The sequence below is a fragment of the Sus scrofa genome, chromosome 1 (genome assembly GCF_054392235.1).
Source record: "Sus scrofa isolate SSC_HxYL_T2T_F1_AM1 chromosome 1, Sscrofa_HxYL_maternal_Yorkshire_Landrace_v2.0, whole genome shotgun sequence".
Taxonomy (NCBI): domain Eukaryota; kingdom Metazoa; phylum Chordata; class Mammalia; order Artiodactyla; family Suidae; genus Sus; species Sus scrofa.
In genome coordinates this window covers 219,202,300-219,217,234 of record NC_139383.1, presented here as the reverse complement: position 1 = coordinate 219,217,234, position 14,935 = coordinate 219,202,300, and the positions used below count along the sequence as shown (strand labels likewise).

The window sequence follows — 14,935 nt, the reverse complement described above, 5'->3', positions numbered from 1 at the left end:
GAAGGAGGCCATTTTCAATCTTGAACCCCCACCTGGTTTTGCCTCAGAGTCGACTTCCCAGTACCTGCCCACAGTGATCTGCATTGGTTTTGGCCTGTGCAGCACCCCAGTCCTCCCCCCGCCTCCCATCCCCCGCACCATCAATGGAGTCCATTGTTTCACTGCGCAGCACCTGCACGGAAGGCTCAAACAATGAAACCCTACCAAGAGCCCCTCCTTTCTCCTCAGGGCACCCAGGGTGAAAGAAAACTTGTTGGGGCCTGGAAACTCACTTGCATCATAATTAGGCTGTTTGGCCAACAGTTCACCACCAATGTCTCCGGGTGAACAGGAGAAACCACTTCCAATTTTCAGGAACCTGTAAAGCTGCGGACCAAGGCGGTGTTAGCAGTGGACCTGAGCTCCCCTTGCCTCCTGTAGGAATGCTAGGAGTGAATCTTGAAGAGCACTGCCAGGCTCTGTTCTCTCTGCTCTTAACTTCCGGTTTGGTTTGGTTTGCACAAGGGCACACACACCCTCATATCTGTAAGCTCATCATGTGTGGGAACCCAGAACCCACCTGGATCAGGTCTTAGCCCGAACTACAAAACACCGAACTCCACACTGCTGCTTCTCTGGGGAGGTGTTAGGACTATTACGATAATAAGTATGGTTCAGTTTTTAAATGTTTAATTATGATAATAAAATGTTTTCAATTTGAAAATGTTTTACTCTGTGAATGTCTTTTATTTAATTGTTGGATTGTTTGAATTTAAAAAACATAACACAAAAGTGATGATCATGGCTTTGTCATCAGGCATACCCGGGTTCCAACCTAGGATGCACCACATCAAAGATGCATGAATTTGGAGTAAATTGCTGGACCTCTGAAATTTCTCTTTTTTCATCTGAAAATGGGGATAATGATAGCTAAAATACCGATAATTAAATATTTATGTAAGATATTTAGCACAGGCCCTGAACCACAGTAATAGGTCTTTAATAAGTGATTGCAAATACTCTTATTGTTTTAATATAAACCAGTGATAAATTAACAAAAGAATTTGATGGTAGAATAACATCTTGAATGACCTATGGAGTTGCAAATGTCCACCTTCGCCAAAACTTAATGAGGTTTATAATTTTGAAATTAATATTGATGATCAAACCATAATATACTTTACATAAATCCTAGAAAACAGAGGGGCAGTGGTTGCCTATTATAATCTCTAGTTCTGATTTGAGGTTAAGAGAAATCAAAAATCTTCAAGTTCTATACGTGAAGATTATCAAAGAAAGAATCTGGTGATTTCATTGTACCCAAATGTAAGACATATGTGAAGCAATTTAGGTCTGCTGATTGGATGCTATTTACATGTATTTTTTCCCCCGCTATTTGTTTGAACAAGACACCTCATTTATATGCCTCAGTTTTCTTATGGGTAGAACAGGAATATGATTAGTACTTACCTTTCACCAGCCTTAGAGGGATTAAATTAGATAATAGAAGTGAAATACCTAGCACAAGGCCTGATTCAGTAATCATGCAACAAATGTTAACTATCCCCACTCTTGTGTTCCTGCCAACAAAGCTGTTTCCTTTTTATTTGGAACCTGACCTGCATTCTGTCATCCTTGGTTATTATGGACCTTTGTCACTCTTTGGGGGAAATTTTCATATTGGTGGCTCGATGTTTCTTTCTTCTTTCTTTTTCTTCCTTCCTCTCCTCCTTTCTCTCCCTCCCTCCCCCACTTTTTTTCCTTTCTATGGCCACACCTGCAGCATTTGGAAGTTCTCAGGCCAGGGGTCAAATCAGAGCTTTAGCAACAAGCCTACACCACAGCCTCAGCAACACCAGATCCAAGCCGCATCTGCGACCTATACCACAGCTCAGGGCAACACCGGCTCCTTAACCCACTGAGTGAGGCCAGGAATGGAACCCATGTCCTCATGAATACTATGTCAGGTTCTTAACCTGCTGAGCCACAACAGGAACTCCCCCGTATTCTTAAACCCGATTCTTTACAGCCACACCGGGAACTCCATGATTTCTAACATGTGCTATTAATTTGACTTATTCCTCCACACAAACCTCCTTGCTGGATGGAGAATGTGTCCTGAGACTTCTCCCCAGAGGGGCAGCCAGTGGGAACAGAGCTCCAGAACCAGAAAACAAGACAGGGAAAGCACTGAACCTGGAGCAACCCATGTGGATTTCATTAGCACCAGGTAACACACTCACAATTTCATAAGTACTCCCAGTGAGGACATAAGCTAGAGCAGAACCCAGTTTTGATTTCAAGCTACCCAGGCAAGAGGTCAAGGAGAAAATAAATACAGTCTCTACCAGAACCAATGGGTTTCTGTCCTCATGGGGAAGAGGTCATGCCAGGCTCCGGATTTGGTGGTATACCTTTTATCCCAAGCCTTTAAAATAAATCTGGGTCTTTTCTGCTTAAGGAATTTACTTACATGCAAAGTTTTACAAGGTAATCAACCTCTAAATGTAGCTCTATGTTTAGCTGACTAGTCAAAATAAGAGTAGAAATTAATCAAAATTAAGAGCAGATAAAAGCAGAACTGCTCTGAAAAACTGAAGGTACCCATATGTTGTATTTGTCAAGAACCCATAAATGTATCAGAAAGAGTCAGGAACATTTAAGAATCTTTTCATCTTTACTGTATTCTAATTAATTTGTTAAAGGCTAGCTACAGCTGTGACTATGGTGGAACTGGATCTAAATGGAACCTGTATAAAAAATTTTCTATCATCTAAACCCTTTAATAGGACCTGTAAATGACATTTACCTTGTTGGGGCTTATGTCTTTATTATTTTCCTTAATTTGATTCTTGCTTTTCCTAGGCTGTGCCTCACACATTAAAATATTTGAGTTCATTAAAGGTGGTTAATTACATTCTAGTTTGTGTACAGTCTTTCTTCCAAATGAAGGAAGCAAAGTAGTCTATGATTTCCTTTCCTTTCCTCTGCCTGTGTTAACTATAAGATATGAAGAAAAAATAATTAGGCCAACCCTTGACTTCGTAATATGTGTGTTTTTCTGCATTTTCTCTGCAATGGAAGAGTGTCTATGTTTACAAATAGAGCAGAATATGTTTACGTTATTATCATCTAATCTGAACACTAATTTGGAACTGATTACTTTGCTAGGTTATGAAGCAACCCCAACAATATTTCACAAATAAAAGTTCACAGTTAAATTAATGGGAAGCCACATGTATGCCCAGGTATCCCCACTTCAGCACATTCTTGAAATTCCAGTTTACATTGACTTTGTATGGAATACTCTTCAATAGGAATCAACTCTTTCTGGAATCAAAAAATCAATTATTCATTATTCAACCAGTGTTGTCTATTTAATAAATCGAGTGATAACGGTATGGCAGTGAAGAAATGGGGATATTTAAGTATTCTGAATAATTTGACTTAGTATTACAAACACTAGGTTGTTTACATATTTGTGATTTTACAAATTAGACAAAGAACTACAGTATAAATGGATTTGGTGTTGAAATTTCATTTTAAAATATTTTTATTTTATTTATTTTTTTCTTTTTTGGCAGCTCCACTGAATATGGAGTTCCCAGGGCCAGGGATCAGATCTGAGCTGCAGTTGCAACCTACACTGCAGCTGAGGCAGCACAAGATCCTTAATCCACTGTGCAGGGCCATGGATCAAACCTGCACCCCAGCCCTCCAGATATACTGCTGATACCGTTGTGCCACAGCAGGAACTCCTATTTTAAAATATTTTAATTTGAATTTCTTATGATAAAGCTCCGTGACTGTCACTCTTGTGATATGTGTCTCTGGAGAGATGTAAAGCCACTTCGTTTTCATACTAATAAAAAGAATTCTGGTTCTGGAATGGTAAAAATGTGAGGAAGTGTAATTGGAAGAAACATATGCTCAGGACAGGGTGGATTTGACTCACCTTCTAAATCTCTTTCTGGGAAAGGCTCTTTTCCCTCTAGACCTTCAAGGGTACTGGGCTGCAGGTAGAGGTGGTGGACATTAGAGCTCTGGGCTCACTCACCTCTATGGTCACACTAATGGGGGTGGGGGAGGCGGTGAGACTGCTTCTGTGCAACAGAAAAGCCCCAGCAGTCGTTGTTAAATACAGGCAGAGTTAACACACGGGGCTGCTCGTCATCCATCCCCACCAGCTCCGTGTGTTAACTCTGCCCCCCATCCCAGGAATGCTACCTGTCCTGCCCCCATCTATGAACATCTGCATTTTCCCCCCTGCAGGAAAAAATTGCATGCCATAAAGATTTCTTCATAAAACCCACCCAGAGAGGAATCATCTGTGTTCAAAACAACTGTGGTGAGAACTTCTCGGAAAATACAAGTTTCTCACCACTCCTCTGCCCTCAGTCTATCCTCCAGGCCCTAACCAAGATTACTTGGGTCATATTAAAACCCAGTAGCCTAGACTACCCCAGAGGGGAGCATTTTGTTGACATGATGGAAAGCACCATTTTGGAATATGAGGTACCATGAGCATTCTGGAGATTTCCAACCCTGAGCAGGAAGAGCCATTTTGGAGGGACTGGGTGAACAGGGAGTAAAAGGAAAAGCAAGGAAAGGGGATTCCACAGAGGGTGGTAGCCTGGAGGGAAGGAACGCTTGCTTCCTTTCCCCTGGGATCAGCCTCTGTGTCCTGTAAAGACTCTGTGGGTCTCCTCTGCATGGAGTTTGGAAAGCTGCATATCTCAGGCTGACCCAGTCTCTCCTGGTCCATTGCAGATTTCCCCTTCTTATCCAGTCCCCACCTTAAGAGGAAAGAATGGCGTGTCTGTCACCTGAGAGGAACAGAGATGCCAGTGGTCAGCTTGTCCAAGGATGGAGGAGAGATCAGATGTGACACTCTTGCCTGGGGCTTCCTCTGCCCTCAAAGTTTTCTGTTCTGTCCTCCTGACTTTTCTCTATTTGAGAAAAGTTTGATTCCTTGCAAGTGCTGTGTCTCCTATAAAATAAAGCTACCTAAAGATTAAAAGATTTCAGAAAGCAATGCTTATCTTCCCTCACAAAGAAAGGAAAATATTGACGTCACCTGAAGGGAACTTCTATAAGCTAAGATCATGTCACGTATAGGCATGCAGTTTCCATTCAGGAATAGTCTCTTGGAAGGAGTCTGTTGGAATGTCTATCAGTAGAGATTTGCTGGCTGCCACAGAATAAAAACTGAAAGGGAAAGAAGTAATGCTCTCCGACCAGTAGCAATTCAATTATTTTTAAACCACAATAACACACAAACAAACAAAAAAAGCACTCAGTAAAAATCCTTCATGTCCTTATGTCCTCACTCTAAAAGAAACTAATTAATCCATCCATTTCTGGCTAATGCATGTGTCACACTGCCTAATGATGATGCCAGTACTAGCAGTACTACTACTACTAATAATAACGATAAGTAACACATATCCAGCACTGTAAATGATTTACGTGCTCTTTTATCCCTCCAACAGGCTAGACAGTTACTCTCACTAATATCTAATTTTACAGATGAGGGAACTGAAGCAAAGAAAGCTTATGTAACTCCACACATTTCAAATGACATTTCCAGCATTTGAAATCAGGCAGCCTAACTCTAGAGCCTGGACTTAAATTGTTATCAGGTAGTCTTCCTCACTGCCACTTCTCTTCTACCCCCCAATCTTGATTGATGCCAACAAAGCCAACCATTTTATTTATTTATTTTTGGCTGCGCCTACAGCACATGAAAGTCCCCAGGCCAGGGATCAAACCCTGCAACGATCAGCAACGATCTGAACCACTGCAGTGACAACACCAGATTCTTAACATACTGTACCACTGGGGCACTCCAGAGCCAAACATTTTAATAAGGGCAAAAAGTCTCTTTTATTAGTAAAAATTTCACTTCCATTATAATATTCTTAAACTATTTCCCAAGGAATTTCTTAAGCTTCTAAAAGATCCATTTACCATCTCATGTTGGAACCTTCCAGGACTCTTTTTTTTTTTTTTTTGTGCAGTTTACTGTGGCCAACTCATTTCCCTGCAACTCTACACACAGCAGTGCAAACCCACTATAGCAGGGCCATTTGGAGAGGTGAAAGGGACCCGAGCCATGAATTAGGGGTGGTCAGATCAGGCAGTGGGGTCTGTCTTAGCAAGTCTTCGAATGGGATGGTCAAATTCCAGGCATTTTTATCTCTTTTCAGTGAAGCTTGCATTATTTTTGCTTCATTCGTACACACCACTCAGATCGCAAAACCACTAGGCTCATTCCTTTTCAATTAGCAATTATTGAACTCCAATTGACTCCATTCAGAAAGGATGTATTCCAGGAGTCTGGATCTGGATTCCCATCCTCAGTTTTTTAGCTCTTGTGTCTTACCTCCCTGTGAAAGGAGCATCGACCTCACTTGCATGGAAAAGTATCACTGCTTTGAAGATGCTGCTCCTTTTCAGGCACTGGGAGAAAGAAATTCTTCCTGTACAGTACTCACAAAACCACTAAACCCACAGCCGCAGGGTGGCCCCAGGACTTACCTTTCCTGTTGAGTGTGTGTGCTTGAGGCCCTGTGGTTTTTGGTCAAGGAGACCACAGTCCAGTCATCCCGGGCACACATTCCGTCTTCACCTCATTGCTGAAAGGCCCGTCTTGGAGAGTGGGGGCTGAAACTCTAGAACTTCCACTTGCCTTTTTACTGTCATTGTTTAGAGGGCTTGAGAGGACTGTATGTATTAAGAACTGCAAGAGGGGTTTACACAGAGATACACGTGCCCAGGGCTGACTTGGAAGGACCGAACTGAAATATTAACCATCCCAGATGCTAAGAAATTAAACCCGTGGTAGAAAATTCCCAAATGAAAGGACCGAGATCAACTTGCCAGATACTGCTGACCCAACGCTCATGTAGGAAGAGCAGCGGGAAGAGATGGAGGAGGAAAATAACACATGAGGCCGGAGTCTGTAGCATAGCTCATTTTATTGTTTAAACAGTTTTTGCATAGGAAATATATCTGCTTCCAGTAATTGACTGCAGTATGAGCAGCTGCTAGCAGTATAGGCTGGATATAACAGTAACAATCACATTAAGTCAAGCTTGATTTACACCAGTTTAAAACTTGTGGCAATTGAGTTCATTTGCAACCCACAAAAAGTACCCAAAGAACATTATCCTCCAACCGGGCACAATAAAACCTTCGCTAACATTCTGGCCCCGTCTGGGGCTGATCCCAGAGGTCTGAACGCCAGAAATTCAGTAACTGTCATATAATACATCCTACTGCTAAAGGTTTGTTAACACAGAGACTGTGCATGTGCCTCCTTTTGGAAAAATTTAATTAAAGTACAAGGTTCTGTATTTATGGCCCACGAGGACAAAAATGCCAAAAGTTTTAAAATGGATCAACCCTGGTGTGTAGCTAGCAAGCAATAACTGACTACTCGTCACCTACAGTTGTACTAAATGTATCTAAAGAAACACACAGTCCTACAAAAGTTGTTCTCAGAGAAATATCATTGAGGTGGGGGCATCTCTTCCCAGGATGCTAAAAGTTCTATATGATATAAGCACAAATTAACAGCTTGATGAAGACATAATCTAATGCAGCTTTGAGAAGCCTATGCCTGGGATGGAGTTACCCCTCACATTCTACAATGTTGTAGAGATTTTTTTTTTTCCAAGAAAATGTCATTTGAAACATATTTACAACTGAACTCAACAGAGACTGTGAAATTGAACAGGCACTGCTCATTTGTTTGAGTTTTTTGGTAAACATTTTGCTGGTTTTTTTTTTTTTTGTTTTATTTTGTTTTGTTTCTTTCTCGTTTTGCATCAACTTTTTTTCAGTCCATGCAACTTCAATGCCCTCGATGAAGAATGCATAATAAGCCATACTTCTCAAAAAAAAAAAAAAAGACTTCCTTCTGCATAAAGAGATATATTTGCCACATCAGTCCCTGTAGCACAGTTTTCCATACCATTCTGTCAAAAATACAGTAATACAAGACCGGCTTTAGTGTCACCAGCTCACACTGCCTTCCACATATGCAGGCCACCTTTTGTTACTGGTACTGTATCATGCAATGAAAGTTATCAGAGACTGGGGCTGGCGTGCTGGTAGGCTAGTGGCACTGAAGCGTTTTCACAATCTCAACATACATTTGAATTGCAACACACAGTTATTTCTAAAGAGTCTTAACTAGTGAACCCTTTTATTATTTAAAAAAAAAAAAAAACTACTTACAACCATTGAAGAAAGGATTGCAACAACAACAAAAAAAAAATGTAAAAATTGACCGTCTCCAACTTGTCCCCTTTTACTATATGAACAATGTCACCAACAGATCTGTGGCACGGACGCAGTACAAAGAGTTGTCATGGCAATGAGTTTGGCTGATGCAAAGGTCATTGTGCAGGGTCAAAGGGCAAAAATCAGTGGTCCATGTAACCCCCCAACTGCAGTGCTCCACCCCACCCACACAATTTTTAAGGAATTAGAAAAAACAGGGGAACTACCAGAAAGTGCAAAATATGAAGAAGGCAGCTTTCAGCACCTTCAGCATGGAGTAGAACATTCAATTTTGAGCTTTTACTATTGAACTTGAATAGCCTGCACATTTAAAAAAAAAAAAAAAGTTTTCTATAGAAACCCAATTTTTTAAGTCCAGGAAGCATGCAGCTGGTTAATGTTAACAAAAGACCTTGACAGGAACATGTAAACTATACTGAATGTCATGCTTGGGGCCTATCTGCCAGCAATATTGTAGAGTTGTTTCATTAAAAATGAATACTGTACACTGAATATGGGATAACTTTCTGCAGCCTTCATCGTTTCACACAGTACATAGTTTGAATCTAGGTAAAGAACACGTGTCTTGGTGTCAAACCGCTGAAGATGTCCCTGTGCAATCTCTTTTGTTGAGTCCTTATGAAGCTACAAGTCACCAATCCAAGATTCTGCTCCCTGAGGACACGTTATGTGAGACATAGCACTGTTTTCGTTTTCTGCCTATCCTGAATGCTCTGTGAAACAACCTTAAATACCATCACGGAACAATCACAAAAACTTTTGCTAAAGGCCGTTATATACTAATAAAAAGACAGTGGTGCTTCCGACATTCTGAAATGCTCTGAAAACCAACTTTTCCAATACTAAATACAACAAAATAACCTTCATAAAATATAACTTTTCTCCATTTACACTTTTTTAAAGGATTAGTATCCTATGCTTTTCAAGCACAGGAATCTGTGAAATAACTCCTAACATGGACAGATTTTTTTTTAATACATAACTTAAGAGACTGGAGAGTTTTAACTCAAGTCCAGTCTCCAAACAAGGAATATTCTTGTTTACTTTAAAAATGGAAACAACATATAGTTCCATTATAATTGTTAAAAAGTTAGCTTTACAAACATGGGAATTTTAATTTAAAAAAAAAATTCTTAACAAAACTATACAGTGTACAAATTACTGTCTACAAGGTAGGCGGTTCGTTAAGAAGACCTTTCGCTCTTCTTGCTACTCGCAGCTTCACAGATTCATTCACATATTTTTTTTTAAATGGAGCTGCCCACCCGAACATTACCCCATAACTATATTGCTATAATTAAGATTTTTGCCATGTCTTTATGTACAGTCTCCTTCACTGCCTTTTTCCAATTTTCTCCTTAGACAAGCCTCCAACGCTCATGTCACTCCAGAGGAAACACTTCAGAGGCACTGTGAGTGGTGGGCTACAAAGCAACGCAAGGAAAGCTGAACAGTGCCGAGAGCCTGGGGCTGGAGATGCCACGCCCAGCTGGTGCCCTTGGGTGACCTTCACCATCCTATAGCTCTGCAGTTCTGGGGAGGGGAGGGGCGTGCAAGACCTGCCAGAGTGGGGCCCTCAGTCACAAGATACTTCCTGGTAAAAGGAGGAGGCCGAAATGGATTTGAGATTTCTATATATATATAAATTTATATAGTAAATTTTTAAGAGTTTTATCTCAAAAGGAAAGGAGACCAAAACAATGATTTAAAAAAAAAAAAATTAACACTCGAATTAGGCTTCTGTATTCAAGAGGCAGGCAGGAATACCCACAGTGTGTAACTTACTTAGCAAGAGCTGCTCATTTACTGGCAAAAAAAAAAAAAGAAAAGAAAGAAAGAAAAAAGAAAAAAAAAAAAAAGAGAGAGAGAGAGGGTGAGTCTGCTCTTAAAAAATACTGCGTGTCCTGTGAGGTTGATTTGCTCACCTAATAGGTGGCAGAGACAGGAAGAGCTTGGCTGGGAGGATCTGTTTTCTACCAGGACAAGTCATCACAGAAATGACTAGACTTAGTTTTGAACCTGTGCTACTAGGACCCTGCTGGGCTATTCAGCATTTGGGCTGTCCAACTGAATGGGCTAATCAAATACAATTCTCAGACCATTGAGCATTGTTCTAAAGTATTCATTATTAAATGATATGCTGTGAGAACAATGGACAGCTGATTTTATTAGGCCATGGCCTGGGGGACTGGGGTCAGGGGAACCTCAAGACAGCCCACCATGTGTCACTAATTCTAAAAGATTTTCCTTCTAGTAATGCGTTCTCTCAAAGGGAGTGGGGAGTAGTGGGGGAGAGGAAAGTAGAACCAGGCTCCATTCACCCTCCAGCCACCGGAGGAAATCAAATCAAATATATATTTGAGGTACCCTTAAAAAAAAAAAATCCCATCAGCATCTAATGGGCTTAATTCAGCCACAGGAAAATTAATTTCTTAAAATTCTCTATTTCCCTTCTGCTCTGGTTCTCAGTTTAAGAGGGCAGGTAAAATGAAAATGTAACAAGATTTATTTTATTTTTGTTCCTTAAAAATTGAACTTTGATTTTAATCTGTATGTCCAAATGCATTTAATAATAGCAACCCTCTGTTCAATCTTCTGGATATTAAAAAAAATTTTTTTCCCCAAGCACACTGCCATCCATTTGAAGAAGTGAGTCACAGGTAAATCACAGACTCTCATGAATGAAATGAAGAAATGGGGAAGAGAAGTGGTGGAGAAAAGACCTCCCCCTCTAGCAGGATGGCCAATCTTAGAGGAGAAAGACCCTCGGCTGTTAAACCCAAAGCTGAAATATCCACTAGGTGTACTTTCCAATGACTATCTTTGCCAAACATGAGACAGTCTCACTCTTCACTGTGGATCCGGAACTTTCAAGAAAAACCACCACTACCACCACCACCAAAAAAAATCTTTAAAAAGGTAAGAAAAATTTGTTTTAAGCCAAGTCTGCCTCCAGGAGAATTGGTTGTGTTCGCTTGTTCTTCCTATGTGTTTGGTGTTATGAAAACCAGAAATGAGTTCAGCTTGCACCCCAGGTGGGAAGTTTGAGAAGGGGAAACCTGTGTAAGTTGAAGTTTGTCACAGTAGGCAGAACAGTCGCTTTGCAGCCCAGGCCCATCTCAGGGTGCACTGCTTCACAGCTACACTGTAAAGTGTTAAAAAATCCTCCCACCCACCCCAGAATATATATATATGTATATTAAAAAAAATCCCCTGTCCATCTCTCAGTACACAAAAGGACCTCATCACACTGCAAAAATAGCAGTACCCACTTTGGTCAATTAAAACAAACAAACAAAAAAAAAGCATACATTATTTTTTTTAAATCTGTGTACTTACCTATAATAACCAATACAGCTAAAAGCACTACCTACATAGGCAAAACTTGGTATTGCATAATTCGTATAAATTTGAAACCCCTCCCCCCCAAATATTAATTGGAAGATGAAAAACATGAAAGGTTAATAGAAAAAACACCAAAATACTGAAAATATTGCTGGTCGATTACAATTTTTAAGCGGCAACTATACACAGCCATGATATGCTTTATAAATGTGAGATAAAGGTATAACTGTCTAAAAAATCCATGATGTCACACATTTTTCTTCGTCTGGAGTACAAAATATTTTGTCATAAAAATGGTAAAGATCTAAAATGATAATAAATGCAGCAAAACAAGTGTAGTGATGTCACTTTTTTGTGGTTTTTTGTTGTTTTTTTTTGTTTTTTGTTTTTTAGATTTCAAGGCAAGGCACGTCATGTGGACATTATATCTTCGTGCAAATTAGGATTACTGGAAAGAGTATTTTTAATTAAAATTTTAAGAGACATAGAGGCAAAATGTGTCTGCCCATGCACACTACAGATCTGTCAATACAAGAAATTTGTTGAACAAGGCTAATGTCTGAAAGCACCATGCAAGTATTCAGCACCCTGATTACATTGTTTTCTCAAGAGTGCATTTTTTATATCCTACACCCTGGCGTTCCCAGTTTGTAAACTGTAAGCTTCACCCTTGTGACATGGATTTGCCTGCCTCTTTGTCTCTAGAATGCAGATTTTATAGAACCTTTTGTACACCCTATGGGTTCTTGATGCAACCAGTAATTTTAAATAAATAAATTCTACCTCCAAGGAGGCTGCAGCTAAATCAACATAAGTGCTGTGTTTTCATTCATTTTTTTTTTTTTCCTCAAGCACATGATTTGTCTTGATTTAATGCCTTTTAAATGCCCTCAAAAACTGAGGGGAAAATAAATTCGTTCAAAATTATTTTAAATTCTTTTTAATCCCCTCAATTTAGAGTCCAAGGGCTGAAGGACTTATAATCATGATTCCCCTTTAGATATAAATTTATAAATTGCACTTGCCTCTGTTAAGTGTTTCTTTTGTGGGGAAAATATTATATTAATTTTTACTGTTGCATGCAGAGATAACACTTCACCTACATAGAGGCATTTCTTCCATAGAGCCTTTGTGTTCAAACTGTTTTTTTTTTTTTCCTTTTTTCTTTTTTCTTTTTTTTTCTTTTTTTTTCTTTTTTTCTCTTTTTTTTTTTTAAGATTTCAAACTGGGTTACACACTGGAAAAGGCTGGGTTAAGGGCCAAAATTGAATAAATCTGTACTGATAACTAAAGGCTACAGAGATTTCATATATATATATTTTTTTAACTTTTAGAAATCAGAGTGCTTATAAAGTGGCTGGCTCATGGCTCTGTCCCCCAGCACCTCTGATGCCGCCTCCTCGCCTTCGTTGGTGAGATAACCAGGAATAGTGATTCCATGCGTAAACAACAAGAATACTAAACCAAGAAAACTAGCTTATCATGCAAATATTAAGGCATCTAGAAAGTCAGTTAAAATATATTGTCATAGAGACAGAACATCTATTTCCCAGCGGACTTCATGTAACAAAGGCTACTTTGCAGGGGCTGCGATCTACCATCAGTGAAATATCATCGACCCTTTTTATGTCATTACAGTTTCAACCTTAAGGGAATTAGTGATTGTAAGTGCTGCGATTGCTGGTCTGTTATCTTCTTTCTTCAGTTTCTTTCCTTTCTCCCTTTTTTGTTTTTTTTGTTTTGTCCAGTCTTCCTCTTTTCCTTTTTTTTTTTTTTTAAATTTCTTAAACTATTGTTGTATCTCATTTTTCCCCTCAGTTGCTTGTTTCTGCTTGAAGGAAAGGTTCTCCAATTATGTTCAAACCGTAATTTTGGACATTTGCCGGTAGGATGGGTGTCCTATTTGATACTTGGAAAGGAACCAAGCTAGCCCAGGTACCAGGACTGTGAGCAGGAGAGGGGAAGGGACGGAAAAAAGAAAAAAAGAAAAAATACAATGTTAAAATCTGCAACGATATTAGAAATATAAATTCCATAGGCATCAAATTACTACTACAACTTTTTTCAAAATTACAGTTCAACATGAGATAAATGTGCTAAATTATAAACATTACACATATATAAACTACATGGTCTGTCTCTTTCATGGAAGGTGAGACTAGTTGTGAGGCAGAAAAAACCCAAGTAGGATTCAACCATAATTTTTTGAACTCTAATTGACTAACACCCTTCCTAAAATATTCAGTTTACTTCAATGTAAATACAGTATGATTTTTTTTGTCAGAAGAAAAAAAAAGCAAATCTACAGCAGTACCAATATACTTTGCAAGCTATTTTCTGATGTTTTACTTGTAATTTACAAACAATTCAGTGATTAATTTCAATTTTGAACCTGCCTAGTGGTTGCATAAAATTGAAAGCAGAAATGAAAGATTTTTTTTTTTTTTTTTTTTTGCCCTCGCAATAAGAGAAAACACACTTTTCAGGAAAGCCAGCACATAGTATGTAGTTTGAAGCTGACACTAGAAGCCTGGGTGTCTCCTGTCCCTCTTCATTGGTGACATTAGCATAGCCCAGCTGCTCTGAATTTAGGAGTTCAGAGAGGTGCCTGGGAGGATTGCTGAGGGCTTAGGCACAGGAGAATCTTGCCCCTCTTCAACCAACTCTAATTTCACCTACGTTGGGTTTGGGGTTGTTTAAAAAATAAGTTCAGAAAACAGTTCTCTAATTGCACTGGCATAATTTCCTCTTATACAAGTATCTTACAGAGGAAAATAACACAAGACCTACATTTCAAAAACAACCCCACACCATACATTTTGGGCATACCTAATCAGATGGCTTGTTTGTTTCAACACTCAATTCGGAATGAAGGTCAGCTAAGTAACAGCTGCATAAATAATCATGAACCAAGAGAACATCAAACTGATGATTCCATACCCAGTTTTTGAATAGTCTGGCATAGAGACACAATTTTGGCATTTTAAATTTAATTTGGTGTCCTTTACTTTTGGATCCATGAAGTGAGATGGATACTACCACTGGAGCTATCAAGTTAGACATACTCATTTCTTGCATCTTTGAATTTCAAAAGTACAAAAACCTTAATGAAATATTAACATGAAGAAACAATTTTGCTCCACCCCCCAAAAAAAGAAAAAATAGTCTTATATTTAAAAAAAAACTTGATATGTATCTTTTTTTTTTTTTTTTTTTTTTTTTACTGTAGTGATACCTTTAAGCAAATAAATAGGCTTATTACTAAAGTCTAGGTACATATTTCTGAGGTAATAGTTTAACT

General features: G+C 39.1%; 1 protein-coding gene across 13 annotated transcripts in view; it reads right to left on the bottom strand.

The window, feature by feature from the left end:
* Nucleotides 1-6,940: 6,940 nt before the first annotated feature.
* The window catches only part of NFIB (nuclear factor I B), a 245,365-nt gene continuing 237,370 nt past the window's right edge, over nt 6,941-14,935 (bottom strand). For 7 of the 13 annotated variants that reach the window (XM_005660096.4, XM_021063654.2, XM_021063657.2 and 4 more), the window contains one exon: nt 7,905-13,578. In XM_005660096.4, the coding sequence (XP_005660153.1) occupies nt 13,449-13,578 (130 nt within the window). In that variant the 3' untranslated portion in view covers nt 7,905-13,448. Of the gene's footprint in view, nt 13,579-14,935 lie in introns of all 13 variants that reach the window. The other 6 variants (XM_021063676.2, XM_021063685.2, XM_021063662.2 and 3 more) reach the window with 3 other exon arrangements.